This window comes from Talpa occidentalis, unplaced genomic scaffold (assembly GCF_014898055.3).
Source record: "Talpa occidentalis isolate TD23 unplaced genomic scaffold, MPIMG_talOcc4v2.1 talOcc4.5, whole genome shotgun sequence".
Lineage (NCBI taxonomy): Eukaryota > Metazoa > Chordata > Mammalia > Eulipotyphla > Talpidae > Talpa > Talpa occidentalis.
This window is the reverse complement of record NW_023604861.1, coordinates 82,702,873-82,720,041: the sequence shown is the minus strand read 5'-3', so window position 1 is coordinate 82,720,041 and position 17,169 is coordinate 82,702,873. Positions and strand designations below refer to the sequence as shown.

The 17,169-nt window shown below is 43.4% G+C and overlaps 1 protein-coding gene across 1 annotated transcript in view; it reads right to left on the bottom strand.

Annotated features, from left to right (window-relative positions):
* Positions 1-17,169, bottom strand: part of VAX2 (ventral anterior homeobox 2) — a 28,407-nt gene that overhangs the window by 8,741 nt on the left and 2,497 nt on the right. Inside the window, exon 2 of the mRNA XM_037528828.1 lies at positions 813-1,000. Coding sequence (XP_037384725.1) covers positions 813-1,000 — 188 coding nt within the window. The remainder of the gene's footprint in view (positions 1-812; positions 1,001-17,169) is intronic.

Below are 17,169 nucleotides of genomic sequence, written 5' to 3'. Positions count from 1 at the left end.
CAGGGGACTGAAGGGATGGGATGGGTAGAAGGGGGGCAGGGGTGCCTTCTGATCATAGTCTGGCTTTCCAGCCCAGCGGGGAAGGAGGGCTCAGGGCCCCAGGCCATCTGCTGGGTTGTTTGGGGCTCTACAAGGGCAACTGGAAGAAACAGGTCCAGGAGGAGATGGCTGTGCCCCCAGAAGAGCAGCCACTTCCCAGAGGCTCCCACCCTGACTCCCGTCCACCATGGTGCCAAGGGAAGGAAGCAGCAGGCATAAAAGGAACATCCTCCCACATCCTCGGGCCATGGAAGTGCTAAGTGTTACTGTCATCATCATCATCATCATCAGCTCTATTGCCAGCTTGAAATGTCTCATTCACACAGCCGGTGTTGAGTTCATAAAAGGTTTTCCTTTGGGTTAAGTAAACAATTGTTAAAACACTAAGCTCTTCCCAGGTAAAGAGGGTATCTGAGGCACATGAGCATGAAGGGAACATGATGGAGTGGGGGAATGCCCAGAATGGGGAAATTAGAAGTCTTCAGCCCATTTTGTAATGTCTAGTTTCTCCCCTAATGTTGGTTCCCAGCAAGTCACCCACCTCCCCCATCCCTCCCTGCAGGCTCCCTTAGGCCCAACAGCCCCCTGAGCCACTTCCTATTACTTGAATGCCCCTCCCTCCTGTTTCTCTGCTCTTTTTCCATAATCCACCGAAAGTGCCTAATGAATCTGGACTTAGGCCCAACTCTCCACCACAGTTGGGCTCACACCCCCAGAGGTTTCTGAGGGCCCAGTGGTGGGGGGTATAGAAAGGCCTGGCCCTGCACTTTTACCTGGGTCTCAGAGAGGTTCAGGTGGCGGGCCAGCTCAGTGCGCTCGCGGCCCACCACGTACTGGCAACGCTGGAACTCCATCTCCAGGCGGTACAGCTGCTCCGCCGTGAAGGACGTGCGGGTCCGCTTGGGCCGGTCCAGGTCGAGGCCCTTGGGCAGGACAATTTCCCGGATGGTGCCTTTGGCATCTGCAGAGACCATGAAATATGGCAGGTGCATTGATTAGTTAAGGAGTTAGCAACAAGGGTCTTTGTAAGAGGCACAGTGATCTCCAAGGGATCTCTTCGGCCTTGTGCTGCTCACTCTCTCTAGGCCTTCCTTACTCACCCAGTGGAGTATGTTGTAGCAAACACTGTACATTTATGCCTTAGTGCAAATGCCAGCTCTACCATTATGGCCTGGGCAAAAGAACTCCCTCTGACCCAGCCAGGAATCTGCTCCCTCAGTGGATTAAGGAACAAATGGAGATATACTGAGTTCTCGAGTGCAGAGGAGAGATTAAAATTTGGTATAATCAATCAGATAAAGCTTAGTGAAGGTGATGTCCAGAGGTCCGAAGCCCCGGGTGTGTGTGTGGGGGGGGGGGGGCAGGAGGGGATACCTGCCCACAGACCTCCCTGGGGTTCACAGAGAAGCTAGCTGGTATGGGGTTCAGAGTGGCTTGAGGTGATGGGGCCCCCAAGAGGAACACCAAAGGCCAATTCCATAGCATCAAGTTGTTGGGGAGCTTTCCAGCAAGGTAAACCCCATGTAACTAGTCCTGAACAGCAGGCAACCCTCCCTTGAAAGCCTTTCATGCTCAGGCACCCACTATTTCGGGGAGCCTACTTAAGAGAAGTTGGAAACCCTGCAGCTCACGTTCACCATATAGTCCCACTTAAATCAGTAACAGCAACAAAGTATTCTGCAAAACCAAAATATTTGGGGCAGGGGGAGAGCTTATATATATATTAACTGTAGGGGAAAGGTGCTCCATATTTGAACCATACACACTTATGGCTTGAAATCTAGCTATTAGAAAACACTGTGTCAAAAATTAGACTATGGAAATATGCAACATCATATTCTGTAGGATTTTTCAAACCACTCCCCACACATGATGTCAGTCATAGTGAAAATAAATGAACAGTAATTTACCATTATATGGAAGGAACAGTGTCAATAAAAAACCTACCAACTCGATTGGGAGGGGTGGGAGGTGGCATGAAAAAAATAAGGAAAATAAGAAAACTTACAGACTCAAGGCAGCCCTTAGCACAAGCCCTCTTAGGGTGCAGGAATTCCAGAGCCCTCTAGGGGGCGCGCGCAGTTGGCGTTTGCAATGTAGCCACAGGTTTTAGAGGCTATTGCTGCTCTGATTTTCGGAATAATAGCTGACTCCTCTGCTATGCTTGCTCTGGCTCAGACACTGTTTTTTTTTTTTTTTTTTTTTAAATAAAAAATTTTATTTTTATATTCCCCATACATTTGCATTCCCCCCATTCTGACCCCAATCCCTCCCCTCCCGCCCCCCACTCCCCAAAAAGTGTCTCTGGTTCATAGTTTTTTGTTGATTTTGATTTTCACTTTCTTATAGTTATTCATTTTCCTGGTCCCTTATTTAAGTTCTCTAGATTCCTGCTATGAGTGAGACCATCCGGTATTTTTCTTTTTCTTTCTAGCTTATTTCGCTGAGCATGATCCCTTCCAGCGCCATCCATGTTGCTGCAAATTGCATGTGTTTATCTTTTTTGAATGCTGAGTAATATTCCATGGTATATATGTGCCACATCTTCTTGATCCAGTCATCTATTTTTGGGCATTTGGGTTGTTTCCAAAGCTTAGCTATTGTAAACAGTGCTGCTATAAACATAGGGGTGCAGGTGTTCTTTGGAATTGATGTTTCTGTGTCCTTTGGGTAAATACCTAGGAGTGGAATTGCTGGATCATATGGAAGCTCTATGCTTAGTAGGTCCAGAAATCTCCACACAGCTCTCCATAGTGGTTGGACCAGTTTGCACTCCCACCAACAGTGCAGAAGAGTTCCTTTTTCTCCACACCCTCGCCAACATTTGTTGTTGCTAGTTTTTTTAATATGTGCCATTCTCACTGGTGTAAGATGGTTTCTCAGGGTAGTTTTGATTTGTATTTCCCTGATGACAAGTGATGTTGAACATTTTTTCACATGCCTGTTGGCCATTTGCATTTCCTCTTCAGAGAAGTTTCTTTTTAGCTCTTCTGCCCATTTTTTGACTGGATTATTTTCTTTGTTGTTGTTGAGTCTCATCAGCTTTTTGCAGATTTTTGTGATCAGTCCTTTATCATTAGTGTTGTGTGCAAAAATGTTCTCCCAGTTGGTGGGGTTTCTCTTTGTTTTTGTTATTGTCTCTTTTGCTGTGCAGAAGCTCTTTAATTTGATGTAGTCCCAGCTGTTGATCTTTGCCTTCACTATCACTGCTTTGGGCGATGTGTCTGTAAAGATGTCTTTGATGTGCATATCATGTAGTGTTTCGCCTTTATTTCCTTCTATGTATTTTATGGTTTCAGGTCTTATGTCTAGTTCTTTAATCCATTTTGAGTTGATTTTTGTGTATGGTGTGAGGTAGTGGTCAAGCTTCATTCTTTTGCATGTAGCGACCCAGTTTTCCCAGCACCATTTATTGAACAGACTTTCTTTGCTCCAATGCATAGTCTTTACTCCTTTGTCAAAGATTAGTTGATCATAAATCTGTGGGTTTATTTCTGGATTTTCTATTCGATTCCATTGGTCTATATGTCTGTTCTTGTTCCAATACTATGCAGTTTTGATGATTATGGCTTTGTAGTATAGTTTGAAGTCTGGGAGTGTGATGCCTCCATTCCCTTCTTTTTTTTTTCAGGAGAGCTTTGGCTATTCGGGGTTTTTGGTGATTCCATATGAATTTCATCAATAATTGTTCTATTTCTTTGAAGAATGACTTTGAAATTTTGATTGGAATAGCATTGAATCTGTATATTGCTTTTGGTAGGATGTCTGGCTCAGACACTGTTATAAGCTCTTGAACCCTCCCAGATATCATGGTGTTGGAGCTAATATTTTGCTCATTTTACACACAAGAAAATGGAGGAACACATTTTGAGTAACTTACCCAAGGTCACACTGGTGTTCAATAAACTCTAGAAACACCCTCATTTCACTTAATCAATGCTACTATTTAGTAATCTTAATGAATCAGTTGATAGATTTTAATGAAGAGGGCTTTGGTCATGGGTAGCAAATGAATCTTCAGGACAGGCTCATCACTGGCCTGGAAGATGTAGGAAAGGAGCTGCCTTTGGGGTGTACTGTCTGCTCGGAGGCTCCTTGGGAGCCATAAGAATGTCATCCTACATTTGGAATCCCAGCCCTAGAGGTAAACCTCCAAATCTCCCCCCTATGTTTTGTGATACCAGTGCTTCCTGGCTCCTGCTCACTCCTCCAGAACGTACCCCAGCTCCTCAGGGGCTCCTGGCTTACAGGTCCTGCCTCTGATCTCGAGTTACTCTAGCAACTTCACCTCTGAAGTTAGTCCTCAGGGAGAAGGTGGCTTTGGGCTGGGGGATACGGTGCCTGCTCAGAGCTGGCTCTCCCTTCATGGGGCTGGTCTCTCAAGGCTGTGTGCAGAGCAAATCAAAGAGATGTGGGCCCTGCTCTTGGTTGGTGGGAACCATAGGCCTTTGAGGTCAATACAAGCTTCCCCACCTCCAATGCCTTCCATGATGCGAAAAGGTGGGGTAATATTTGCGACCCTCTTATGACTGGGTCACAATTTCCAAGTGTGAAATTAGTCTCAGAATTTCTTCATGACACTCAAGTGACTTCATCTCCAAAGGCATTGATCTTATGGAAATGTCTTGAAGGATGGGGACTAGCAGAAGGATAGTGGGTGTCTTAAAGTGTCTGAAGCTTCATATCTTTCCCCTTAGAAGTCCCTAGAATCTACCCGAGACTTTGAGCTGATGTCCTAGCCACTGAGATCAAACCATAGTGCCCTGCCCCATTTCCTTTTGGTTGGGACGCTGAGAGGAGCTCCCCCAGCTCAGGGAGTAGTCAAGGTCAGTCTCTTTCTTGGGGTCAGGGGAGGCGAGAGACTTGTAAGAAGAGAAACCTCAGGTTTGCCTGCCAGATAACATAATGTGCCATACAAATAAGCACATGAGATGTTCCACATCACCAGCCACTGAGGAAAGGCAAATGAAAACCCTGAGACACACTTGTTAGAATAGCTAAAATAAAAATTACTGAGGGTGTCAAAAGCTGGTGAAGATGTGGAGAAGTGAGAACTCTCATATATTGCTGGTGGGAGTGGAAAATGGCACAGCCACTTTGGAAATGGCCTGGCAGTTTCTTAAAGAGTCGAACATAAGGTTACCATGGAACCCAGTGGCTGCACTCCTGGGCATGTACCCTAGAGAAATGAGACCTTAGTGTTTTCATATGTACAAGCGTTCATAGCAGCTTTATTTATAATATTCCAAATCCTGATGTCCTTCAACAGCTGAATGGTTAACCAAACTGGTACAACTATGAAATGGGATACAACTCAGCATAAAAAGGAATGACACTGCAATATTAATAAATGAATGATTGAATGAATAAGGAATGACTTTGCTCCCCCTGTATAGTTAAATTAACTTTTAGTAGAGTGTGCTTAAAATACAGATATTGTAGCGTCCTGTATCCTTTCAAAGGCATTTAATTAATTTTTACATTTTAAATAAGCCAAGTGTTAGATTAAAACAAAAGCAAAACTTTTCTGTCATCTGTTTCTACTACCTCAATCTACAGCTTGGTTCTGCTAGAACTCGAATTTTTCCTTGCAGTTATTGTGATAAAGTATGACTATTTTAAGGTCCATTGTATGTGCTTATTAAATTAACTCCTGTCTCACACCATAAATAACAATACACTTCGAAATGAGTAGAGGGCTAGTCACAGACTATAAAATAATAAAGCCATAAAAAGAAAATTCAGGAAGGTGTTTTTACAGATCTGAGGTTGGAAGCTTTCTAAGCAAGACACAAAACTGGAACCATAAAGGAGACAAAGGAGTTATTTTCCTCTATTAAAGCTAAAAATTTTTCAGTGACAAAGCACCAAAACCAAGCATACAAAACACAGAATTGAGGAAAATGCTTTTTAACAAGGCAAAGAAATAATATCTAGAAAATGTAATATGCAAATATAAAAAAATGATTTTTTTAAAAAAGGGAACTAGTCTAGTAAAATAAATGGTCAAGTAATCTATCTGGGCCATTAACAGGAAAAAAATCCAAGTGGTCACTAAGCATTTGAAAAGATGAGCACAATTCCACAGTAATCAGGATAATGCAAGTTCAAGCAACAGTGGATAATCATTTATCTTCCAAAAGACTGGAAGAATATTAGTAGATGACTAATAAAACAATGATGTACTGTGGGGGAATCCACACTCCCATTCACTGTTGGTAGACCGCAAATTGTCACAACCATTTAAGGCCGCATTTGTCAATGGCCCAGTTGATTCAGAAAAACAGGCTCATGTGTTCCAAGGTATATATGTGGATATCTACTACCGTATTGTTCAAAATATTGAAAATTTGAAAGTATCCTCAATGTTTCCCATAAGGGAAATGGCTGGACACATTATGGTGCACTCACACTATTCATATTTTATAAAATACCATGTCACATTTAAAAAGAATGAGACAATATCTGTGCGAATTGACCTTAAGTGAAAAACAGCTATAAAATAATATGTATATTATCCCATTTACATAAATAAAACCATTGTATATATTCAACCAATCAACATTTATTTAGTAAGCACCTACTATGTGCCAAATACTATTCTAGCATGTAGTGATTCTAGAATACAAAGTCCCTGTTCTCAGAGTCCTTGTTTTGGGGAGGGAGACAGATAATATTAAAGTTAAAGAAGTAGGGCCTCCCTGGTGACACTAGGGGTGAAGATGCAGCACTATGAAGCTGTCCACAACTACTGCAGGAGTTCAATCCCCAGCCAGTGAGCTATCCACATGGTGCAGCAGACCTCTCCTGACTCGCCCGCTGCTCCCCTCAGCAGTGTATTTCAGTACATCTGCCTGTTCTGTTCCCCGCTCTGTCTCTGGTGAGTCCTCTCACTGCTCCCCACACCCCTGGCCTGCACCCCAGTTCTAGTATGCATAAATAAATAAATCTAAAAAAAAATAAAGTTAAAGAAGTAATTTGTAAGGTAATGATGAATGTAGGAAGATACTAAAAACAGATAAGAGAATACTTCAAATAACCAAAACTCAATAATAAACAAACAGATAAAAAAGCCAGAGAAACACCTATTATAATAGCTAAAATAGAAACTACTAAGGGTGTCAAAGGCTGGTGAGGATGTGCGGAAGTGAGAACTCATACATTACTGGTTTATATATATATTTTTAAAGATTTATTTATTTATTTATACAAGAATGGGGGTACAGGCCAGATGCATGGGAGGGTGAGAGGATTCACCAGAGACAGAACGGGGAACAGAACAGTCAGACTGACCGAAATACATTGCTGAGGGGAGCAGCGGGCGCGACAGGAGAGGTCTGCGGTGCCACAGGGGACTCTCGCCTGGCCGGCTGGGATCGAACTGATGCTGCAGAGGCTGCAGACAGTGGACAGCTTCACAGCGCGGTGCTCAACCGCCTGCACCACCAGGGGAGGCCCATGCTGGTTTATATTTTAGATAGGATGGTCAGAAAAGGCTGCTCATGGGGCCTCCCCGGTGGCGCAGCGGGTTGAGTGCAGTGCTGTGAAGCTGTCCACAGCCTCTGCAGTGTAGGTTCGATCCTGGCCTGTGAGTGAGAATCCCACATGGCATGGCAGATCTATCCTGTCGTGCCCACTGCTCCCTTCAGCAGTGTATTTCTGTCGTCTGCCTGTTCTGCTCCCTGCTCTGTCTCTGGTGAATTCTCTCACCTTCCTGTTCCTCTGGCTGGTACCCCAGCTCTTGTATAAAAATAAATAAATCTTTAAAAAAAAAAGACATAACTTTTGGACAATTAGATCCTTATTTGAAATAAAGTAATCTCACACTATGCAAAAATAAAAGATGGATTAAAGATTTTAATGTAAAAAATAAAGCTCTAAAAATTGAAAAAAAAAAAACACATTTTTAAAAAGGTAAATAAACAAAGATTTGAGTACCTAAAATTAAAAGCTTCTTGAAGGTAAGGCAGTTAAAAGATAAATGACAGTTTGGAAGAAAATATTCATATTAAATGAATAACCACATTCTCATGTCTAAAACACACAAAACCTCTCTAGACAATGAATAGCGTCAAGCCGTCCAGTGGCAAAGGGAACAAGTTACATGAAGGGTTATTTATTCAGAGAAGAAATACGAATGTCTTTATTAGTTCAAGTTCAGAAAGAACCAGAGAAAATGAAAACTGAATAGCAATGAGGTACGATTACTTTTTGAGATGCCACATTTCCTCTGTTAGGATGGGAAAATTGCACTGGAAAAAGGGAAGCAATAAAGATTTCTCATGTTCTGCTAGTAAGAATATAAATTAATGTAAAATAAGGTTTTAGGAGGGCAATTTCCCAATGCCTAACTAATTTTTGTTAAAAATGCATTGTTCCTTAGTCCCAGAAATTTTATAGAGGTTTCTACCCCAGAGAAATATTGCCGTACTCTGATAAAGACAGGCAATATTTGTAGACAGTTTGTAAGAGAGAAAAAGGAAAAATCTGGATATTTATGAGCAGAAATATTGCTGGTAGAATCACAAGATCATCATGTCTTCAGTTGTTATGCAGACATTAACAAGAGTGAGATAGGTCTCCATGTACTGGCCAGGGCACATGTCTGTAATATACTATATTAAAACAGCAAGTAAGTATAAATCCATTTTTAAACAGAACAAAAAGTAAAACTAAACTGTGTATGTGCTTGTATCTATGTAACTTCTTAGGATCAAGTCTGGCAGGATGAACCTATCTCTGCTCTCCACTCTGAGGAGTGGAGACTGGTCTGAAAGAGAAGAGTTCCCTCCTCTTACTTTGCACATGTCTTTATTATTTGGTAATATTCAAATTAATGAATGAAAATTCAAATAAATTCTTTTGTAACAAAAACTTTAAGAGAATTATATTTTAAATATACATATAATATAAATATATATCATATTTAATCTTTGAAGAAGAAACTTCTAATTGAGAATTAAAATCTGGAAGCACAATAGGAAATGACCATTAGATGGGATTACAGTTTAAATTTGAGTTGATAAAACAATGCATAGTAAAGATAAGAAAAAGAAGCCTGGAGATGCTTACAGTACATGTCACAGAAAAAGAGATCATTTCTTTAGCATTTACAACTATACAAAAGCAATGCACAAATACTAATAGAGAAATGGCTAATTACACAAGTAAAAAATTCGTAGAAGGCACAATAAAATAAGTATATGAAAATACACTTAACTTCACTAAAAATTGAAAATCCTAATAAAAAAGATTTTTTCACTTAAAAAAATTTTACTTGGAAAAAAATGAGTATTTTCTGGTTTGGGAGAGTATGGAGAAAGTTCATATTTAAATGCAATTTCTGGGGTATAAATTAGTACATTTTGGCATAAAATTCAGAAATACAAATCAAATTTTAAGTGTATTTACTTGGATTTCAATATTTCAACTCTAGGAATGTAATTATACTCATTCCAGATATAAATGAAAGGATGTTTATATCTTAAATATTTTATGAGAAATTTCAAACATAAATGAAATTAGAGAGAACAGTATAGTGAACTCTGATATTTCTATCCCTAACTTTGACAATTATAAATTCAGAATCCTATTTTTCTATATTCCTGCAGTTTTATGTATTGCTAAAGAGTTAAAGATTCCTTTTAAAAACTACAATAGTACTGGGCCTCCCCGGTGGCACAGCGGTTGAGCGCTGGGTTGCAAAGTTACCCGCAGCCTCTGCAGCGCCTGTTCGATTCCAGGCTGCTCGCTCCCCTGCCACCGGAGGAGGGTCCCACATGGCCCACAGACCTCTCCTGCCGCCCGCTGCTCCCCTCAGCAGTGTACCTCGGTCCTTCTGCCTGCTCTGCTCCCCGCTCTGGCTCTGGTGAATTCTCTCACCCTCCCACTTCTGACTGTACCCAGTGCTTGTATAAATAAATAAACAATAAATAAATAAATAAAAGAATTTAAAAAATTTTTAAAAACTACAATAGTACTATTCTCACAACCCAAAAATAAAAATAATTCCTTAATATAAAAAAACTCATCTTTTTTCACATTGGCTGATAAATGAGACTTTCAAGAAATCTCTTCAAATTAGGATACAACATGTTGATTGAAATATTGTTTGTAACAGTGAAAAATTCCACCAATCTAAACATCCATCCTAATCAGTTATATCTGCCTCCTGGATTACTAAGCAGCTTTTAAGAAGAATGAGGCAGTTCTCGATAGAAAGATTCCCACAGATGTTTGTTAAATGAAAAAAGGTTTGCAAAAATTTCTACTTTTATAATATATAAATTACATGTTAATTTTTTTAATTACCAGGGAAATTTTGGGAGATTATATATTGGCAGTAGAAATTAATTATGCAGGGGAATGAAGAATATTCTGCTTTCACATGACATCAAAACAGCATGAATTGGTTTTGTAATTAGAAAGATATTTTATACTTCTGAAAACACAAGACATAAACATTAAAAAACAAATTATAAACTCCAAAAATTATAACCCATCTTGTGGATTACTATCTACAACACAGAGTTTCTACAAATCAATAAGAAAAAAGATATTTGAAAATTAAAATTGGTCAAAGGAAATGAAATAAGAGATAATAGCAGATAAAATACAACTGTTCAACAAACATGACCATTTGTTCAACTTTAATAATAATCAAAGAAATAATTAAACTACTAGTAAAATCCTACTTATGGCCTATAAAATTGGCAAAGGTAAAAAAGATACATAATAGATAATGTCTAATGTGGGGAAAGGGCAAAAATGGTGGTAAAAATTGCTCACCACTTTCCCCCAAACACAATTTGATAATACCTATCAAGATAAAAAGCATAAACTGTGATGGCAAGTTTTGGATAAACAAGCCCTTTTGGGCATTACTGGTGGGGGCACCATCTAAAGAAAGGCACTTTAACTTTATTTTTCAATTACAAACACAAATACTCTTTGACCCACTAAGCCACTTTCAGATACTTCTTTTTTTTTTTTTTTTTTTTAATTTTACCTGGAACTGTAGACAAGAACACTTTCAGATACTTCTGACAGATGGACCTACACCCTGTGGAAATGACCAAGGAAAATGTTTATTTTTTTTGCAGCAGAGTATGTGATAGCAACAGATAAGAAACAAGCTATCAATACATGTCTACCAATTGGACACTGGTTATATAATATATATTCTGGTCCATCTAGTCCATATAAATAAAATGCTTTGCATCTGAAAAAAGGTACAGGAAGTTCCTTACATCCCAAGACATATGGATAAGTGAAACTAGCAAGGTGTATGGAAATATGGAGATGACACTACAAGCATAAAAAAATAAAAGTAAGGGAAAAAGAATATGGCAGCATTTACTGGCATTGCAAAGAAATTATCCCAAAGGACATACTAGAAACAGTAACCAACTGAGCAATAAGCAAACAAACAAAGCAGCAGCAACAACAACAACAAACAAGCCTCTGAGTGGGTGGGAACTGGAGAATGGAAGACAGAGATGGAAGAGAGATTTTTCACTCTGCTACTCCTACTACATTTTGTTGCTTGAGTATATAAATTGCCTATTTCAAAATTAAAGAAAATTTATAATGAGTGTAAAATTTATAATGTGTGTAAGCCTTTCGAAGTCGCAATCCCACTGCTAGAAATTTATCCTGTGGAAACACACAGACACGTGCACAAAAACCTGTGCTTTGGGAGTTCTTCTTTATTTATTTATTTTTATTTATGCATACAAGAGCTGGGGTGCAGGCCAGAGGCACGGAGGGTGAGAGGATTCACCAGAGACAGAGTGGGGAACAGAACAGGCGGACTGACTGAAATACACTGCGGAGGGGAGCAGCGGGCAAGACAGGAGAGGTCTGCCGTGCCATGTGGGTTGCTCCCTGGCCGACCGGGGATCAAACTCGTGCTGCAGAGGCTGCGGATTGCTTCGTAGTGCGGTGCTTAACCCCTTGCGCCACCAGGGAGGCCCGGGAGTTCATTTTTACAGAATTTACATTTAAGGAAACAGCAGGAATAGCCTTCCAGAGGTTAGGAGGATTCGGCTAGCCCCAACGAAAGAAATGCTTTCGTCACAAACAATGTGAAGTGGTTGAATCCAAAAGATCACCCCGGCACATTATAATTTTTAAAAGATAAAAGTTGCAAAAAAACGGCCCATGAGTGACGCCACTTTTGTTACTGTTTGTCATGAATGGGGGCGATCAGGAGTTACACACTCCAAACTGGAGACGGTGGCTATTTCTGGGCGCCTTCAGCCCTTTCCCATTTAGTGTTTTACCAAAGCTGAGCACGTATTACTTCTTGGATTTAAATCTTCTATCTACCTGTCTACACCCTACGCTTGCCCCTCCGATCCCGCTTCCCCTAACCCGCGCCCTCCCCGGCTCCCCAAGCTCGGGCAGGTGGGTGTAGTGGGCGCTACGGGGGCAAAAAAAAAAAAAACAAACTTTTCTGCCGGATTATTTCAACCAGAGGCTTGGGAATTGGGCCGGGGCGAGGGGCGCAGATCTTGTCACTTGGCTCAACCCCGGTGGCCGGCTTGGCGGGGACAAGACCAACCTGGCAGCCGCAGAGCCTGGGACTCACTGAAGACCTCCGGGCCCGGAGCTACCCCGACCGCCGCTCCAGTCCCGCCCGCTTCTAGGCGGCTCCCGGCCCTGGGATCAAGCTACCAGTAAAAGAACCGTATTTGAGATTTTTCACGTTTTATGTTTCGGAGATTCCCAACGTTTCGGGCTGCACAAAATTCCAAAACTATGGTGTTGGGTTTTTTTTTTTAAGATTTATTTTTATTTATGCAAGAGCTGGGGTACAGGCCAGTAGGGTGGTATTTTTTTTTAAGATTTATTTATTTTATTTATACAAGCACTGGGTACAGTCAGAAGCGCGGGAGGGTGAGAGAATTCACCAGAGCCAGAGCGGGGAGCAGAGCAGGCAGAAGGACCCAAGTACACTGCTGAGGGGAGCAGCGGGCGGCAGGAGGGGGTCTGCGCGCCATGTTCGCAACCCAGCGCTCAACCGCTGTGCCATCGGGGAGGCCCTAGGGTGGTGTTTTAACACCTATAAGGAGGTCATCTTGGAGCAGACTTTCTTCCTGGGAAGGGCGTTGCCGCCTCATCATCCAGCGCAGGGTGTTGAAGGTTTTGTCTCCTTTCATTCATTCTGTAAATATTTACTGAGCGCCTACTGTGTGGTGAGGACACAGCTGGAGAGATGGCATGGAAATGGTGAGCGGGTAACAACCTCCTTGGAGCAACTGTGGTGAGTGGAGGTCTGGATACCAGCAGATCCTCGCTCGGAGCCACCCCAGATTGAGCTGCAGGGCTGGTGAGGAACCCCCGCATGTTACCTTGTGGGAGACAGTCTCTGGGCTGGGAAGCTGAGTGCCTGTAGCCACAACCTGATCATCCTGGCACATAGTAGGTGCTCCTCGTGTTTGCAGAAGGAATTAACCACAAAGTGAAGGTCAGGGAGCTGAGGGGAGGTAGGGACAGGTGGTCCAAGAGGGCTCTCTCCCTTCTTCTCCGTTATAACCCAGCTACCTGCTCTGGAGGGGCCTCCTCTGTTCCGAATGTCGCAGCCACGGGGGCAACCTCCCTGGACACCCCCCCCAACACACACACCCATAAAACAAACACAAAACCAAACTGCTCTCTCATTTTTCTCATTTTTTGAATGAGGTAGTGGGAGGGAGCACTGTGCCTAGACCACTCCAAAGGGGAGATTCCTGGGCAGACCCACTTGGCTGAATGTCCCCTTATCAGATTCTCACACAGGGTTACAGGGCCAGGAGGAGTGCACTGCCAAGTAACCTGTACCCACCCTCCAAGGAGAGTCAGGCCAATCTTTATTTTATATTAATCAAACATGAAAAATAAGGCAAAATTCATGTGCATCATACCCCCTTGCAATTAAAATAGATATAAAAGAAAAACAACAAACAGGGAGGCAATCACCCCCGACAGGAGATGCATGTCCCAGAGGAAATGGCTAGAGCCAACAGGATCTATAGATCTCCTGACTCCCTGCAGTTGATGCATTCTGACATCTGTTTGATACCAGCATACACAAGCCTGGAGACGAAAACCCATGATATCTCTGGCCTCCCTTCTAGTCAGGAGAATTCACTGTCCCAGCCTCAGAAGCACTAAGCTTCCCTGCCCCACCATTCAGTCACAGGAGTGGGAGGACTTAGGGGTAGTGGGAGGGGTGGAAGGTGGGGGGTGAAATGTCTGAAAGCTCCAGATCTGCAGGTGTGTGTGTAGTATGCAGTAGAAAGGGGTGCACAAGCACCTCTCCAGGCTACCACCTAGGGCCATGGAAATCTTGTGAGTATGCATAGAACCAACAAATGCCCTGCTGTTCTCTGAAAATGAAAGCAGTAAACAAAAGACACTCCAACAAGATGACACATTGGGTTGCTGGTCAGCTTCCTTGGGAGGTGGGGTGTGGGGGGTGTATTAAATGGACCAAAACAATAGGGTGCTACAAAACCTGCAATGCAAATGTGGGTCCTCTGTATAAAAATGAGCAGAAGGAAAAGCATAATAAACACAAAACAAAACAATCCCAGGAAAATGAAAAACAAAACTAATAATTCTACAACCCCCAATATTAAAATCACAAGCAAAAATACCAAAGTGCAGTCCCCTGTCTGAACCATTTAAATCCTTCAACTGGGGCCTCCCTGGTGGTGCAGCAGTTGAGCGCTGGGTTGCGAAGCTGCCCGCAGCCTCTGCAGCGCCGGTTCGATCCCCGGCTGCAGTGCGAGGGTCCCACATGGCACGCAGACCTCGCCTGCAGCACCCGCTGCTCCCCTCAGCAGTGTACTTCGTCAGTCTGCCTATTCTGCTCCCTGCTCCGGCTCTGGTGAATTCTCTCACCCTCCCGTACTTCTGACTGTACCCAGTGCTTGTATAAATAAATAAATAAATAAATCTTTAAAAAAAAAATAAATAAATAAATCCTTCAACTGCCCTCTGGGGGCCTGGTCCTGGGCTACTGATCTGGTGGCAAACTGGGTGCTTGTTGAGTCTAGAGACCTGCCATCTGTAGGGGACCCAAGTGCCTGAATCCCAACCCAATGCTCATTCTACCACAACACTGCCCTGGCCATGGGGGGCAAGATTCCATGGAGCAGGTGAACCCCAGTATCCTTGAGGAGCTACTGTAACCTGTAGGGTGAGGCCTATGTGGTCTCAGACCAGTACCTCTAGGTCCAGTGGCTGCTGGAAACTCAAATAGAAAGCAAGAAGACACTGGGGTGATGTTAAATCCAGATCTGGCACCTGGAGGAGGAGGGCAATCCATCCCCAGGGCTGCTCCCAGCTCAAGCCCAGCAAGCTGCACCCCCTGCTAGGCGTCTTTACTGGTCTGGAGCAACCACCACCCGGACTGGTGTATGCCATGGTGCTGTCATGAAGCATTCATGTTTTGAGCTCATGTTTCTGAGCCTTGGGCCCAGCACTGCATCCCAGTTCTGAGAAGGACTACTGAATTCAATGCTTCTCTTGCCCACACCTACCCTCATAATGGGAATTGTGCAGGCCATCAGAGGCCCCTGCCTCCATGTACCCTCCCTCCGAGGCCCGCAGCCACCCAGAGCATCCATTGAGCTGAATGAAAGCATTTTAAAATTCCTGCTAGTGGGTGGGTGGGCTGGCAGCCATTTGCTTTGCCAGGCACCCCATAGTTATCCTGCCCTTTTGCTTGGTGGCTGGTCTCATCACACAGGAAGCGCTCTCAGAACAGCCTCTAGGGTGCTATCTCAAGGAATCCAAAGCAGTGGCATAAAGGTGTGAATAGGGTTTTCAAGGGCCATTTTCAGTGAGAAGGGACTGATGCTACACATTATCCAAAAAGCTGCTGGACTGGGTAAAGCTGGGAGAGGACCATTCTTGGCTCTCTCCTCATGACTTGTTGAATTCCCTTCCTGATTAATTTGGGAATAAGTAGGTGCTTCTAAGTGTGCAGGTGCAAGCATAGATCATGAGGTGACAGGAGGCTTAGGGTAAGACTTGTCCTACTTCTTCCAAATGTGGGGATTCTGGCACCACAGAAAAGGTCACAGCACCTCAGCAGCACCTTGGGGGTTATAGCCAGGGCTGGCCTGTTCCTGCTGTCTTCTGCCAGCATTTGACACACTCTTTCCAAATATAAAACAAAAGGTTGCCCATCTCCACCAGCCACTGGGCCTTGCACTTGGAGGTGTCTGGTAGTTGTAAGGTCCCTATGGAAGCCTAGCAATGTCCTCAGTGGGGTTTGCAGGGTGCCTCTTGTGTGTATACTGCTGTCATCTGCGTCACCTTGTTTGTGCCCCTGTGTGGCATGAAGCAGCCTCCATTTTGAGGAAGAGGATGCAGCAAGGTCAGCCTCCCTGGCTCCCTGCTGACATGTTGTAGAGGCAGGAAGTTTAGGTGATTGGTGGAGGGAGGGTTCATCCGAGGGGGCTGGAGAAGGCTGTACCTGGTAGTCTGCTCTTTTCATCAGCTGGCTCTTGACTGATCACCTCCCAAAACATGCCCAGCCTTTGGACCCAGACAGAAAGGAGACCAAGTTACCCCACTAGCGGGTGAACTGAGGAGGCATTTGTGAAAGGAGTCCCCACTGCCTTACCCACCCAGAAGTGGTTTGTGGGTCCCCTCTGAGCTCTCTCCCTTTCATTCAATGGGAAATTTGTGGAAATCCTTCTGGGCGTTTGCAGTTTTAGAGACATCAGCTCTGACCCTTAGTGCAGTCCTTGAAGGTAAAATGAGGAAACTGAGGCACAGCAAGACAAAGAAACTGATTCAAGTTCAAAGGTCTGTAAGCTGATATTCCAGACCAATTTCTCCTAAATGCAGCACCCAAACTTTCATCCTACTCCCCCCTTCATCTAAACTCCCCCAACAGAATGCTATCTGTGGTGGGGGCCTTAGGAGAGCAAGTGCAGAGAGGAAAAGGAGCAGGAAGAAGGGCAATGACCTAGAGGTAGTGGGGTTCTTTCCCAGAATCCTCATCCTACCAGCAAAATGACTGCTATTATGGCCAGTGTCTCTCTTCCACCTTTTTATGCTCTCCTCCAAAAGTATTTCGGGAGAATGTGCCCTCAGAGGTCAAAGGCAAAAGTAACTCTCCACATAGGG